General features: G+C 41.4%; 1 protein-coding gene across 6 annotated transcripts in view; it reads left to right on the forward strand.

Moving 5' to 3' along the window:
• Nucleotides 1–5541: 5541 nt before the first annotated feature.
• Nucleotides 5542–15467, forward strand: part of corin (corin, serine peptidase) — a 261008-nt gene continuing 251082 nt past the window's right edge. For 2 of the 6 annotated variants that reach the window (XM_068035959.1, XM_068036006.1), the window contains exons 1-2: nt 5542–5642; nt 8365–8512. In XM_068035959.1, the coding sequence (XP_067892060.1) occupies nt 5574–5642; nt 8365–8512 (217 nt within the window). In that variant the 5' untranslated portion in view covers nt 5542–5573. Of the gene's footprint in view, nt 5643–7669; nt 7925–8056; nt 8105–8364; nt 8513–15467 lie in introns of those variants that run through there. The other 4 variants (XM_068035969.1, XM_068035978.1, XM_068035998.1 and 1 more) reach the window with 4 other exon arrangements.

The following is a 15467-nucleotide window of genomic DNA, read 5'->3' on the forward strand; positions in this document are numbered from 1 at the left end:
TTAGTTTATGGACACTAGGTGAGAGGTCCTCTAAAACTAATCAAGGAGAAGCTTTTGCGACACAGGGACGAATCTTCCCTGTTAGACTACATCTCCATGCTCCGAGACTGGCTCACGAGAGCCTGTGCAGGTGGCTCAGGAACATTTAAAAACCTCCCAGACAGCTATGAAAAAGCAGGCAGATAAACATGCCACAGCCAGAATATTTCAGCAAAGAGACCATGTGTTAGTGCTACTACCAATACAGGATGAACCATTGAAAGCCCAGTTCAGTGGCCCATACAGAGTAGTAAAGAGAATTGTCAAGGTGAATTATATAATTGACACCCCAGATCGAAGGAAAAAGCAAAGGCTTTGCCACATCAATATGTTAAAATGATATCACAGCCAGTAATGGGACAAACACAGGTCTGTCAGGCAGTCAGGAAAGAGGAAGGTGAAAGGGACAGTGAGGATGAGTTAGAGGGAGGCCTGGAGGATTCCCAGAATGAACCCCTTGCTGTCTGGTTAGCTAACACTGAAATGTTAGGGAGATTAGACACCGTACTCTCCTATTTAAATGAAGAACAGAGAGGAGACCTAACAAGGCTGCTCACAGCGTTTAAAGGGACCTGCAGGGATAAGCCAGGGTGCAAAACCCTAACCCTACACGATGTGGATGTAGGAGAGACCCGTTCCATAAAACGAAATCTCTATCGCCATGTTACTGGAAACTGACCCAGGTTCGGGAGGAATTTCAGTATCTGCTGGAGCACAAGCTAGTTGGGCCCGGTCAGAGCAGTTGGAGTTCCACAGTTGTGCTGGAGCCCAAACCCGAAGGTTAAACAAGGCTCTGCATTGATTACAGAAAGATTAATGCAGTGACCAGAGCTGATTCCTACCCAATTCCCCACCTGGTAGAATGTATCGATAGAGTAGGAAACACCACCTACAGAACCAAAATAGATTTGTGAAAAGGGTACTGGCAATTTCCCTTAACCACCTGAGCTAAAGAGATCTCTGATTTTGTCACCCCAGGTGGCTTATTCCAGCGCTGGGTGATGCCGTTTGAATTAAGAAATGCCCCAGCCACCTTCCAAAGGCTGATGAACCAGGTCGTGTCTGGCCTGCCCAACTGTGTGGTGTATCTGGATGATCTGTTAGTGTACAGCGACACCTGGGGGGACCACCGAGACCAGTTAGAAGCCCTCTTCCGAAGGTTATAGTCGGCTGACCTTGTGGTATATCTTGCAAAGAGCAAGTTCGCTAAATCTCAAGTAACCTACTTAGGGCATATTGTAGGTCAAGGAGAGTGCTGCCCAGAGAAGCAAAGGTACAAGCACAGATAGATTTTCCTGTCCCCATAACCGCAAGTTCGTCCCAAACTTCAGCACTATAGCCACTCCACTGACAGACTTGTTATAGAAAAAAGTGAAGATAGTGTGGTTAGGGAGGTGCCATACATCTTTTGAGAGGCTGAAAGCCATCTTAACCAATGAACCAGTGCTGGCATCTTCAAATGTTAACAAACAATTTAAAGTGGTAGTTGATGCTAGTGACCTTGGGGTAGGTGTCAGCCTGCTCCAAGATGATGAGTTAGGCATTGAGAGACCAGTCGGATATTTCTCCAAGAAATTAAACAAGCATCGAAGGAGATACTCTACTGTGGAGAAGGAAGTCCTTGGACTGTTGTTGGCTCTCAAACACTTTGAAGTATATGTCCAAAATGGGTATAGAGAGACCGTAGCTTATACCGACCACAATACTTTGACCTTTGTGGAGAAATTCAAAATCCAGAATGCAAGGCTTTTTCAATGGAGTCTGCTTCTGCAACATTACCCCCTAAAGATTATCCACATTGCAAGGAAAAACAATGTGATAGCTGACATTTTATCTAGAGTCTAACGTGGCACAGAATCATCTCGGAAAAGAAAACTTACCCAGAGGCTAGCTATGACAGTGTGAGACGTATGAGTGAGTTTTTGAGGATAAGTGTGTCTGTACAGTTTCTTTTTAATTTGCGACCTCATAATGAAATGCTCCTGTTGTCACATTTCATCTTGTGTGGTGGGGAGGTGTCATGCCAACATGCTTTGTTGAATGATAATTTTCTTTAATCCACTGTCTGGAGATCTGAATTTATATTTTTAAAATAAATTTAAAAAGGAACAGATAAAAGATGACTTTGCTGGCAGCTTAAGATGGCCACCTAATTTGCAACAATGTATCCTACATTGCAAGGCCTGTGAGGTGGAGATGAAATGTCTGCTCATCCCAGCAAGAACCAAGACCCAGGAAGTTTAAGGGAATTCCCTGTTCTTTCTAGCAAGAAAGCTATCTGTTACATTGTATATGGGTCAGCAGCATTCTGTTTTTGCCAATATCACTTAGCCCCATTACACAGTACACTTGTATTCATGAGGAACTTATAGTGCTGACTTCTGGAGATTCCCTGGATTTTTTTGCCTGTTTTTCCCTCAATACAAGTTCTGGAACAACGGGATTCCAAATGGATCGTAGCGGATTTACGACATTTATATAGGAATCTGCTCAGTGGCAGGAAACAAAGGGTAATTGTTGAAGGATGTTTTTGCGACTGGAGGGTTGTTTCTACTGGCATTCTGCAGGGCTCAGTACAAGATCCCCTACTTTGTGGTATATATTAATGATTTGGACCTAAATGTGGGGGGCATGATCAAGAAGTTTGCAGACGACACAAAGATTGGCCGTGTGGTGGATAGCGAGGAGGATAGCTGTAGGCTGCAAGAAGATATTGATGGTCTGGTCAGATGGGCAGAAAAGTGGCAAATGGAATTCAACCCGGAGAAGTGGGGAGGTCAAACAAGGCAAAGGAATATACGATTAATGGGAAAATACTGAGGGACCTTGGAATAAATGTTCACAGATCCCTAAAGGTAGCAGGACAGGTCGATAAGGTGGTTAAGAAGGCATATGGAATCCTTCCCTTTATTAGCCGAGTAATAGAATATAAGAGCAGGGACATTATGCTGGAACTATATAAATCATTGGTTAGGTCACAGTTTGAGTGCTGTGTGCAGTTCTGGTCATTTCAGAAAGGATGTAATTGCACTAGAGAGGGTACAGAGGAGATTTATGAGGATGTTGCCGGGACTGGAAAACTGCAGCTGTGAGGAAAAATTGGATAGGCTGGGGTTGTTCTCCTTGGAACAGAGAAGGCTGAGGGGAGATCTGATTGAAATGTACAGAATTTTGAGGGGCCTGGATAGAGTGGATGTGAAGGGCCTATTTACCTTAGCAGGGAGGTCAGTGACCAGGGAGGCATAGATTTAAAATGATTAGTAGAATGATTAGAAGGGAGTTGAGGAAAAGTTTTTTTTCACCCAGAGAGTGATGGAGGTTTGGAACTCGCTGCCTGAAAGGGTAGTACAGACAGAAACCCTCAACTCATTTAAAAGCTGTCTGGATATGCACCTCAATTACAGCATGGCTACTCAACCCGAACCCAACAGGACCTGACGACATGTGTCGGGTTCGGGTCAGGTCTCTCTTCCGGGTCCAAAATTCGGGCCCAGGTTGGGTCGAGCTGGACGTGCACAGAGATCAGTACAAACAGAAATCAGAGGTGAGTGGAGGGGGGGCGGGGGTGGTGGAAGGAGGGGAAACAAACAGCTACAAGTTCCGACATAAAGCACCCAAGTGAAATTAACCCAATCTCTTACACTCTGAAATCTATCAAGTCCGGGAGAAACTGACAAGCCTGCGGAAGATACCAGTAACTGCACTAAGTACAGAAACATCAACTGAGCTCTTGCTTTAATCTATACTTAGCTCAAGGATTTAAAATTATCTGGAAATAGGGAGATTAAACTTCCCAAATAAAAACAAGAAATGCTGGAAATACTCAGCAGATCTGGCAGCATCTGTGGAGAGAGAAGCAGAGTTAACATTTCAGGTCCGTGACCCTTCTTCAGAACTGGCAGATATTAGAAATGTGAAAGGTTTTAAGCAAGTAAAGTGGGGGTGGGGCAAGAGATAACAAAGGAGAAGGTGTAGATAGGACAAGGTCACAGAACAGCTGACCAGAAGGTCGTGGAGCAAAGGCAAACAATATGTTAATGGTGTGTTGAAAGACAAAGCATTAGTATAGGCAGGGTGATAATGGATTGAAAATTGAACAGCCACAAGTACAAACATGAAAAAAAAAACAGTGGGTAAGCAAACTGAACAAACTAAGTTGAAATAAAATAAAATAAACACAAAAAAGGGCTACGGGTACATCAACAACTGACACCTGTACTCGATCACTGGTCTAAAGCCTGGCTACCCAACCAAAACCAAACACATGTTTAGTTTTTATTTAACAATACAGCACTGAAACAGGCCCTTCGACCCACCGCGTCTGTGCCGACCATCAACCACCCATTTATGCTAATCCCATATTCCTACCATATCCCCACCTTCCCCTAGCAACTACCTACACTAGGGGCAATTTATAATGGCCAATTTACCTATCAACCTGCAAGTCTTTGGCTGTGGGAGGAAACCGGAGCACCCGGCGAAAACCCACGCGGTCACAGGGAGAACTTGCAAATTCCACACAGGCAGTACCCAGAATTGAACCCGAGTCGCTGGAGCTGTGAGGCTGCAGTGCTAGCCACTGTGCTACTGTGCCGCCCAGTCTTAAAGCAACACTGCACTGGAAAAGGGTCGGGGTCGGGTCGGGCATTTAAAAAAATTAAAGGACTTGGGGTCGGGCCGGGCCTGGGTTGGGTTTTAATTTTATACCCCAGCCAGGCTTTAACCTCAAGTGCCATAATCTATAGAGCTATGGACCAAATGCTGGAAGGTGGGATTCGATTGGGTGGATCGTTTGTCGGCCGGCATAGACATGATGGACCAAGTGGCCTCTTTCTATGCAGTAAACGTTCCATGATTCTTTCTCATCTGAGAAACAACCTTTTTGACAGTGCAGTTCTGCCGCATTACTGCATTGCAGTGTCAGCCTCGATTATTTCCTCAAGTCTTTGGAATGGGACTTGAACCCACAAGATTCTGACTGAGGGAAGAGTGCTAGTACTGATTGCAAGCTGACACAAATAATCTAAATTACTGCAACCTTTCAGAATTAGTCTCAGTCAACACTTTTTTATTCTTCACTGCCAAGGAAAACGTGTGTGTACAAAGCGCATGAAGTCGTGTATTATATCGTTCTCAAACCAAGCAACCAGTCTCAGATACATTTGCAATTTATCATTGAACATCGGATTCCAGATATATTTCTCGTGTTACTTTGTCTTTTGTTATTTGTCAGAGTAAACCATTGAAAAATTAAGCTAAATTTAATTGTGAATGGCATTTCAACTTCGATTCACAGACGTGTTAACTCTGAAGTGCACCTGGATTGCATTGACTATTGTTCCGGCTTTTCCAGTGCAGTGTTGCTTTAAGGCGCTGTTAGTGCAAGGTTGCGGGAGGGGTTTATTTTTTACGTCCCGAAATGCCGAGTATTGTGAGCTCAGCGTGAGCCTATTGAAATCGAGTACAAGTGAGACTTCTCAAGCAGTCTAATGAGGAGAGGGAAACGGTGATCGCAGGATACAGCCAATCTTACAATGCTGTCAGCGCAACAATGCGCTGCTCTCAAGCCTGGGGAGCAGTACCGGCAAGTCAGCACTACTAGGGTAAGGGGCAAACCGAGGGGCACAGCAAATACCACGAACAGTTTCAGGCTGCTTTGCCCTAGAAGGTTTTTGTGTATCTGTTTTATTTCCCCAAAATACTAGTTGTTCCATCGCAATTCAACAGCCACTGGAAATTAGTAGGCTTGTTGAGTTGGCAGAGAACGAAGCGGCTTAACTTTCTTCAATTGCGTTTTAATGGTTTGTTAAAATAAGGTGAATTGTGCCAGCAGCCTTCGCTTTTCTTACTCGGGAGGCGCAACATTTATTAAATTCTGAGATTGTAAAGGAACTGCAATCGAAAATCAAATACAAATTGTGCATAGTGTCAGATAAATGATTTGCTGAAACTAAACTGTTAGATTCAGATCCAAATTTAGACTCTAAAATGTAACTTTTAGGTGTAAATACATCTGATCCAGAAAATCGTTAGGTGGAGAAAGTAAAAGTTAGATCGTTACGGAAGATAACGCAATTCGGTGTAAATGAGTGTGTTCCTCTAGTTTGGAATTGTTCAGTCCTGTTGCAGGTGGTGCTGCAGGTTTGCATTACTCTTCTTTCAGACCAACATCAACTGCTTTTGTGCGCTATGCTCGTTGGAAGGAATGTAAGTAAACCGAAATGTTATTTAAAATATGGCGAATAACTCGGCTTTATTTATTTCCTATGTTTGTGTGCCTGAATTTGCATCAGACAATGGAATGAAATAATGAACAGCAATAACTTGCATTTATAGTAACAAAGCAGAAAGACCCTCACTTACATTATTTTGTGTTATGTAAGGCTGGATGCAGTGTCTGAAGCCGGCAACTCCTAGTATAAGTTTGAGATTTAAGACCAGACCTGATGTGATGGTTTTGTTTCTCGGAAATCCCATTTTGCCCAGGTTGTCTTTATTGTTGTGTAAACTTTGCCCGATTTAAAATGTAAATGTAGTCCTGTCTCTATATTAAGTGTTACATAAGTTAACAATTTCTCTGATGCTTCTCTCTGTCCACTGTGTCGCATTCAACAGCAACATTCCGATCCTGTGCACTTTTTGTCGGAAGGAAATTGTTTTAATCAGAATTGTTTCTTCAATCAAAGTTTGAAATAAACTCTCTCAAGACTCTTTTTAATCAAACTCGCTGGGTTTTTTTCCTGTCCCGGCGTGTAATCTGTAAATTAAACACTATTGGTCTAGTGGTGCTAAATTTTCCATCCTGCCGGAGTTGTGTGTTGTGGGCTGGCAGACTGCTGCGCCAGCTCCCGCTGAAAGCTGCTCCCCGGCGATGAGGTGTCCCACTTGGACAGGAGAAACCAAGGCATGACTGTAAAAGATCTGCCCCATGATCCATCCCCCGTTACTCAAATAGACTCCGGCTAAAAATAACGCAACTTGCGCTTTGTCAAATTCCTGGCAATTTAAAGTCTGAAGGCAAAACGTACTGATTTAAAATAGGTAGCCAGAAACGGGACTTTTCTTATGCCTCCCTGGGAGGTGAGCATCGCTGGTAAGGCCAGCATTTGCCCTTGAGCACCCGCACCGCTGTTTGGGAGGGATTTCCAGGATTTTGACCCAGCAACAGCTTCAATATAGTTTCAAGTCAGGATGGTGTGTGGCTTGGAGGGAAACTTGCAGGTGGTGGAGAGTTAATGACAGGTTTCCGCAAAGCATGAGTGACCGATTCCATATTGTTCCTGATGAAAAGATAATGTGACAATGGTGAATATTTTTCTGATTGTACCTTAAGTGTGCACCGTAAAGATATAAATATTTAACAGCATTGCATTTGTAATCTCTGTGGGTAAATGTTAAAAAATGTAAATGCAATCGGGATCACACAATTTGGTGTGCAAATTTTGGATAGAAAGTGAACTAAACGAGCGCGTGGCTTTCTTTTTAATGGCGAAACCAGGTTTAATTTCTAAAACTGTGTCCCATCCTGCTTACAATAGGACTTGGATAGTTTTCTTCAAGAGTTGGTTAGTTTGCCTGTGGCATTAGGACCCTGCGGGAGCTCCAACTTGATGGTACGCTGGCGGCTGGCTGTGAGTGAGAGTCCTACATGGGAATTGAGGAGAAGCAGATTATTTTCACTGGGATTGAAACACAAACCATGCCCCTGTATTGCTTAATCAGATCGTCCGTTCGCGTAGGTCATTAGCAGTTCAATGTCTACTTTGCTTGAGGAGCGTTCTTAGCTTCAATGTGATCGCTTTATCTGTCGAGAGAATCGCGTCGAGAGAACTTCCTGGAGTGGATGGGCTGCGGTACCGGCAACCACGAAGAGGGACAGCGGAAGGTAGAGGAACATTAGGGCATAGTGCGATACCATTGGAATAGTGCAATAAAGGATTAGAAACTGGCCATTACATCTAGTAATCATTGACGCCGTGAAAATTTCCACATTCTGACTTTCAACCATTAATCTCAATTAGATTTTATGTTACACAGTACACAGGATATCGGCGCGTTTTCCCAGGTCCGCATACTTAATTTTAATTAATCAGTCAGTTGTTAGTTCAAATTATTAAAACCTAATCTGTTTCAATGTTGTTTACTTAACACTAATATTGACTGGAAAATCGTTCGATAATTTTGGATCACTGAAAATTTGTCCAAATAACTCGAAATATCTGAAGTACCTTACAGTTTTCCTGAGCTTGGTGCTTATGAACTACATCCCATTGTAGCTTTCCGGGTTGCTGAATTTACTGATGCATTTCTTCTTTCTAACTGAAGCAGGTGTTGGGGACAGATGAAGGCAACATGGGGGATTCTTGTCCTCAGAAGCTGGGATCAGTCAAGCACCTCCGCCTCCTGTTGTTAATACTTATTCCATGTGTCTGCGCTTTCATCTGTGTACTGGTAATCCTCTTGGCATTTGTAGGTAAGGTGTTTTCAACATTTGTCAATGACTGTGCATGTATAATATACGTGTGTATGCGAGAACGCAGGGTATTTAGCTGTCCTTAATGCACTTTCTAGTATTGCAGTACGTACCCAACGCGTTGTAGTTATGAAAAGCATTAACTAAAGTCGTCTGAGTAAACAGAATAAGTTATTTGTTTTAGTTTTGATGTTTAAAAATGTATTTGAATGTCCAGCAGTCCATAAATCCTAGTTAATGGTGGCTCCAGTGCTAGGGTTTTGTGTGGATCAGACAATACAGGGGAATTCCTATCCCAGGATTATATTATAGTTAGTGTGTTCGATCCAGGAAGGAAACGCAGACTTACTCGAAGTTTTGAGCCTTGTGGGTTTGTGTGAAATCGGTTTTAGTTCCTCGAGCCCCATAATGAGGCTTCCATGAACCAAAACTTGTACATGGGTGGAATGATAGGTCAGAGTGAACAAAATGAACTCGTGTGTTGGTTCTGAGCTGGTATGTGCTGAAGGAATAAATTCACCCTACCCACCTGCTATGTTGTATGAAAGGTATTTCTCCTTTGATTCTCAATGTTTTCATTGCTGAAAATGCCTGCTAGTGTATCTCAGAGCAGACTGTAAGGAGAACAGGTGATGATGAGTAACTTGCAGCATCATGAATGCAAGTACACAGTATCTAATGTTGGAGGTCAGAAATGTTCCTGTTCCGAGATGTAAATGTGTAGTTCACAGGAATATTTTCTAGAATAGGAAAATGGAGTATCTTGATGGGTAATACCATTTCTAAGCAACAAAAAGATACAGGAGTTGTGCCAATGACACAAGTTGATTACGTTTTGTGAAGCCACCAGCTCCCTATACTGAATTCTACTTCTGAAAATTAAATCATTCTGTTTGCATTGTTAAAATTCCTGGCCAAAATCTTTAAAAGAGACTTTACCTGTCTTTTACCTGTCTTCAGATGGAGCCACTGTAATTGTAATTAAAGTATAGTACAGAAACAAAGAAAATAAACAGATGATAGAATAGTTGTCAAATTATTTGTGATTTCAGCATTATCCTATATCTAAGTCTTCTTACCTTAACATGTTAAACATCTCCCACTTCTGAATAAAAGTTACAAGACGTTTGGTTGGACTATTCCAGAGTTAATATCTCACAACTGTGTACATGCATCATGTCCTGTTGATTTCAGTGTAACATTTTTTTGAACCTGGGTGAATGCAGGTTATAAATTCCTCAAATGGTGGACTTATGGGACTCTTAAAATGGCGACGGTGTGTGTCTCATGTCGTTGAAAATAAAATGCAATCATTTCAGTTGAATCAAGTGGCTAAAAGAATGACATAAAATGGTAGTAATTAACAATAAACTTAAGTTGTTTATAATCGTCTTGAACATAAAGGAACTTTATGCATTTTGTGATGGATGTACTAATTCAAAGCTATTATACTAAATTATTTAAATACAGTGAACATTTATCAAAATGGGATCTGTAAAGTGGCAGTAAAACATTGCAGCCTTGGCTTAAGAAAAAGCTTCTGATCACACGTCTTGTTCAGAAATTTGGTGATTGATGCTTTGAATAATCTTAAGTATGCAACTTGTGTAACAGATAATCTGAAGAGTAGAGTTTAGTTGCTTTCTTTGATCTGATCTGCTGGCTGTTTTCAGTGGACTGTCGATGCTTTCATTTATTGAAACCACGTGAATGTAATCAGATATGCGTCTGAGCTTGGACAGTGCTATGTACTGTCATGATGATTGCTTTGTTTGCTTTCTAATGTTTTGGATGGATTCTTTCTATAGACATGGGTATACCTCACTGAAATCATATCAAATTTACATTATCTCACAACTTACTGCCAGAAGTTCTTTCTGCTTGTCTCTGCATTGATGCAATTCTTTAAAGATTCACTGGTCTCAGAATTGTGTGATGTGATCTGTGGTCAAGAAGACAACCAGACTTGGTAACACTCTAGGAATAACTTTATGAATCTGCATTGCCAGTATGGATCTTCATCTGCTGGAAATACAAAATGGAACCCTTATCTTAATGATTGCAACATCATGCAACAGTGCAAGCCCAAATTTCTGACTGGTGCAACCAGAGGGCAAGGGTGGCCACCAACAGCTGAGACTCAGGAAATTAAGACCATGAATTAAATAATCTTTAGAGTCATTTAACAGTAAGAGACTGTTGCTGTGATGTATTTTTGTTGTATTTCCATTTATAATAAAGCCAGAACCAATCACTTATAGTCTTGTCTGTTTTGCGGAAGCAAACTTCATAGTGAAAACTTAAAAAATGTTTAAATCAAAAAATGTCATTTTCATAGTACACCATTCTGATGCCAGAATCACAGCAACAACTTATATTTATATAGCACCTTTTTAATGTAAAAATAATCCCAAGGCACTTCACCAGGAGCATTATAAAACAAAATATGACACCGAGCCACATAAGGAGATATTAAGTCAGATGACCAAAAAATTGGTCAAAGGTAAGTTTTAAGGGGTGTCTCAAAGGAGGAAAGTGAGGTGGGGAAGCAGAGAGGGAATTCCAGCGCTTAGGGCCTAGGTAACTGCAGGCGTGGCCAGAAATGGTAGAGCGATTAAAATTGGAGATGCACAAGAGGCCAGAATTCGAGGAGTACAGATATCTTGGGCGGGTTGTGGGGCTGGAGGAGATTACAGAGATAGGGAGGGGTGAGGCCACAGAGATTTGAAAACAAGGATGAGAATTTTAAAATCAAGACTTTGCTTGACCAGGAGCCAGTGTCGGTCAACAAGCACAGGTGTGATAGATGAAACAGAGAAACATAGAAAAATAGGAGCAGGAGTAGCTCATTCGGCCCTTCAAGCCTGCACTGCCATTCAATACGATCATGGCTGATCATCCAAACTCAGTACCCTGTTCCCGCTTTCTCCCTGTATCCCTTGATCCCTTTCGCCCTAAGAACTTGGTGTGAGTTAATGGGACTTGGTGTGTGTTAAGACATGGGTAGCAGAGTTTTGGATGACCTCAAGTTTACAGAGGGTAGAATGTGGGAAACCAGCCAGACATTCATTGGAACAGTCAAGTCTAGAGGCAATGAAGGCAGGAATGAGGGTTTCAGCAGCATTTGAGCTGAGATGGGGGGAAAGTCGGACGATGTTACGGAGGTGGAAATAGGCGACCTTAGTGATGGCAGGAATATGATATCGGAAGCTCATCTTGGCACAATGCTATACCAAGGTTGCAAACAGACTGGTTTAATCTCAGACTGTTACCAGGGAGAGGGATGGAGTCAGTAGCTAGGGAATGGAGTTTGTAGAAGGGACAAAACACATTGGCTTCAGTCTTCCCAATATTTAATTGGAGGAAATCACGAATTAAGATATTGTTATGACCAGGTGAGAAAGAGGTCTAGGGTTCCCGTTTGACCTTCACCAGCATTTACTGTAACGGTTTTATTTTTAAACACATTGTTTTTAGCTCCCCCTTGGTGAATCCTTGTTCACCGCTTTTCAATTATAAGGCAAAGAAACCAGCACAAACAGGTTTTCTTAGGTTTAAAGAAGAAAAGTTGAAATTTATTAAATTTAAACTCTAATTCGGTTAACGCCTTCGGTTAATACATGACACGCCCACGCTAGCATGCATAAGCGATTCACACATGCAAATAGAGAAAGAAAAGAGCAGAAGAAAAATGAAGTGGAAAAGTTTGAGGCAATATCTGAAGAGTTTTTGTTATGGTTCTTTGAACTCACTGTAAGAGTCCTTGATTGTAGGTAGATCTTGCTTTTCGTTGGGGCCTCGTATTCTTCTTAAACCTTGTTCGCTGTAGGAGACGTTTCTCTCTTGGGGTTCATGTGTCTTCAGTGGATTCAGAGGCTTGTGAGAAAGAGTTTGGAGCAGACAGGAGAGATCTTCTCAGTCCAGGAGCAAACAGACACTCTCTGTTCAAACTGTTTGTACAATTCAGAAAAACCCAGGTTGCCAAGCAGGTTAGTCATGTGACTAACTGGTCTGACCACGTCTTGGATTATATCACCTTAGCAGTCTCTGGAATGCTCCTCTTACACACATTACGAGGTGATCAAGGTCCATTGTGGGTTGAATGTGTCAGGGAATGGTCCTTTTGTCCTTCCAATCATCGTCTGTTAGTATGCAAATGTCTTTTCCAGCCACAGCTGATCTGTTTAACAAGTCCTTTCTTCACTCCAGTAACAGTTTAAAATCGATGTTCATGACAAAATTAATGTGCCTCATTCTTGGCAGGTGGGGGCCTAGCATGACAATATCTTCAACAGAAGAGTCTGCTTTACCAGTCCTGTAGATTTTGCATGGTATCTGTTTTTAGTTTGATTCTATTTGTTTGCTTAATTTTTGTTTGGCATAAAATGTTTGGAATCTTCCATAAGAATGATTTCCATTTCGATAAATGCTTATTGTTTAGGTAGAATCATGTACTGGACTTTCTCACATCATGATTCGTATTTACATGATCACCAGGTATCTATAGATGAGGAAGGTTATGTGGCATGTCTTAATTCAGGTATCCAGAAAGATTTTAAAGCCACCCTCCCACCTCTGCCATTTCAGTAACCAATTGTTTTTTAAACATTTCGGAATGTTCCATCTTGAAGTCTGTTTCACTCTCTGTGAAGAATTTCCTGATATCACTCTTAAATTTACCTTTTAGTAGTTTGAAACTCTGTACATTTGTCATATTATTGCAATTTAATTTGTAACAATATTCCAGATTTACATTTTCTATTCCCTTATCTACTTTTATGTCAGTATAAAATCACCTCTTGGATGCCTCCCTTCCAACATGAAAAGCCCAGGTTTCTTCAGTCTATCCTCATAACTCAGACCTTTGACACCAATCATTCTCATGGTTCTTCTCTGTATTTGCTCCAGTGCTTTGTGTCAGCTTTGACTCAATGATAACATTCTCATCACCAACAACAACAACTTGCATTTACATAATGCCTTTACTGTAATAAAGCATCCCAGGGTGCTTTTACAGGAGCTTGGCCAAAAAGGTAGGTTTTAAGGAGTCTCTTAAAGGAGGAGGAGAGATGGAGAGGATTAGGGAAGGAATTCCAGAACTTAAGGCCTTGACAGCTGAAGGCATAGCTGCCAATGATGAAGTGATTAAAATTGGGGGAGTGCAGAGATCAATGGGGGCTTGTAGGGTATGAAGGAGATTACAGAGATAGGTTAAAAAAAAGTCAATAGGTTGTCATTTCAAGTCCTGTTCCAGAGACTCAAACACATAATCTAGGCTGACATAATACCTCAGTGCTGCACTGTCAGAGGTGCCATCTTTCAGACAATATATTAAACTGAACCCCATCTGCCCCCTCAGGTGATTGTAAACAATCTGATGGCACTATTCTAAGATGATGAGGGGAATTCTCCCCAGTGTCCTGGTCAGTATTTATCCTTCAATCAACATAATTAAAACATAGTATCTGGCCATTTATCTTATTAGTGTTTTGGGAATCTTGCTGTACACAAGTTGGCTGCCACATTTTTCTACATTACAACAGTGACTACACTTCAAAAGTAAATGCTTTGGGACATCCTGAAAGGGACTTTATAAATCCATTTTTTTCTTTTCTCTTTGTAACCAGAATTGTATACTGTATTGAAGAGGTTGTTTTAATAGCACAATACAGTTTAGTCACGATTCCTTCTGTTTAATATTTTGCTGTTTTGGCTATGTAGTTCAGAATTCTATTAGCTTTATTCAATTGTAGTTAGATCAATATCAATTTCATATTTGAAAAACAGATGTAAAAATAAAGGCATGTGTAAGTCTAGGTTCAAATACTCTAAATCCAAACCTTAAATTGAGGATTTGTGCTGTCATAGTTACTTGCCTCCCCCTCTCCAAACTCTGCCAGATGCCTCCTCCAGGTCTGTATGCAACTCTTTCCATGTCTGATTCCTTCTCGACTGTTCCCAAGCAACAGCATTTTAGATTTCCTACTAAATAAGACAGAATACTTTTAATTGTCATTTACAATGGTGTTTGAAGTAACTGAAAGTGCAAAACAGGGGGCAACCAGTTGAACATCCTTGTTCCAGTTCCACTGATTGGGTGTATTATCTTAATGTTCTGTATGTCTATAAAGTCATTGTATGTATGGTAAAAGCTTTACAGTGTATAATTCCCTTTATTGCATGTGTCTTTTATCCAACCAACATTACACAAAGGTCGTGGTTAGGACCAAAAGTGGTGGAAAACAAAAATATTTCCTCAAAGTACCTTTCTTGTACACTCTCTTGAATACATTCATCAAGGTTCACTGACTATATTGACTCCATGCCTGGCAACACCTCAATTTAAAAATTCTCATCCTTGTTTTCGAATCCCTCTGTGCCTTTGCCTCATCCTATCTCTGTAACCTCCTCCAGGATCTCTGCACTCCTCCAATTTACTGGTCTTTGCGCACCCCCAATTTTCTTCCCTCCACCATTGGTGGCGATACATTGAGCAGAGAAGGCCCTAAGCTCTGGAATTTTACACTTAAACCTCTTTGCCTCTCTCTCCTCCTCAAATCCTACCTCTTTCACCAAGCTTTTGGTCACTTGTCCTAATATCTCCTTATGTGGTCGTATAAAATAATATATAAAATGGAGTACTGAGTACATTTCTTCAGACTTCACCGTTCCCAAGGTCTCAATCGCTGATAAGGCCATAATCTGACCACTTCCTAATATTCCTCAGCAACCACCAACTTCTTCCAACCTCATCTCCTTCTGCATGATTCCCGAGAAAAATCTCTTCTTCAAGTCACTTACAACTGAACATTCAAATTCTCAACTAACTAGCATTTGGCTTCCCTTCCTGGCCCACACCCTAGCTAACAGCCACTCTTATCAGCTTCTGTCTTTTTCCATTTCAAAATAAACACATCATTATTCACCTCCTCGAAAAACCACCTTGACTCCTCAT

The sequence above is a fragment of the Heterodontus francisci genome, chromosome 1 (assembly GCF_036365525.1).
Source record: "Heterodontus francisci isolate sHetFra1 chromosome 1, sHetFra1.hap1, whole genome shotgun sequence".
NCBI lineage: Eukaryota > Metazoa > Chordata > Chondrichthyes > Heterodontiformes > Heterodontidae > Heterodontus > Heterodontus francisci.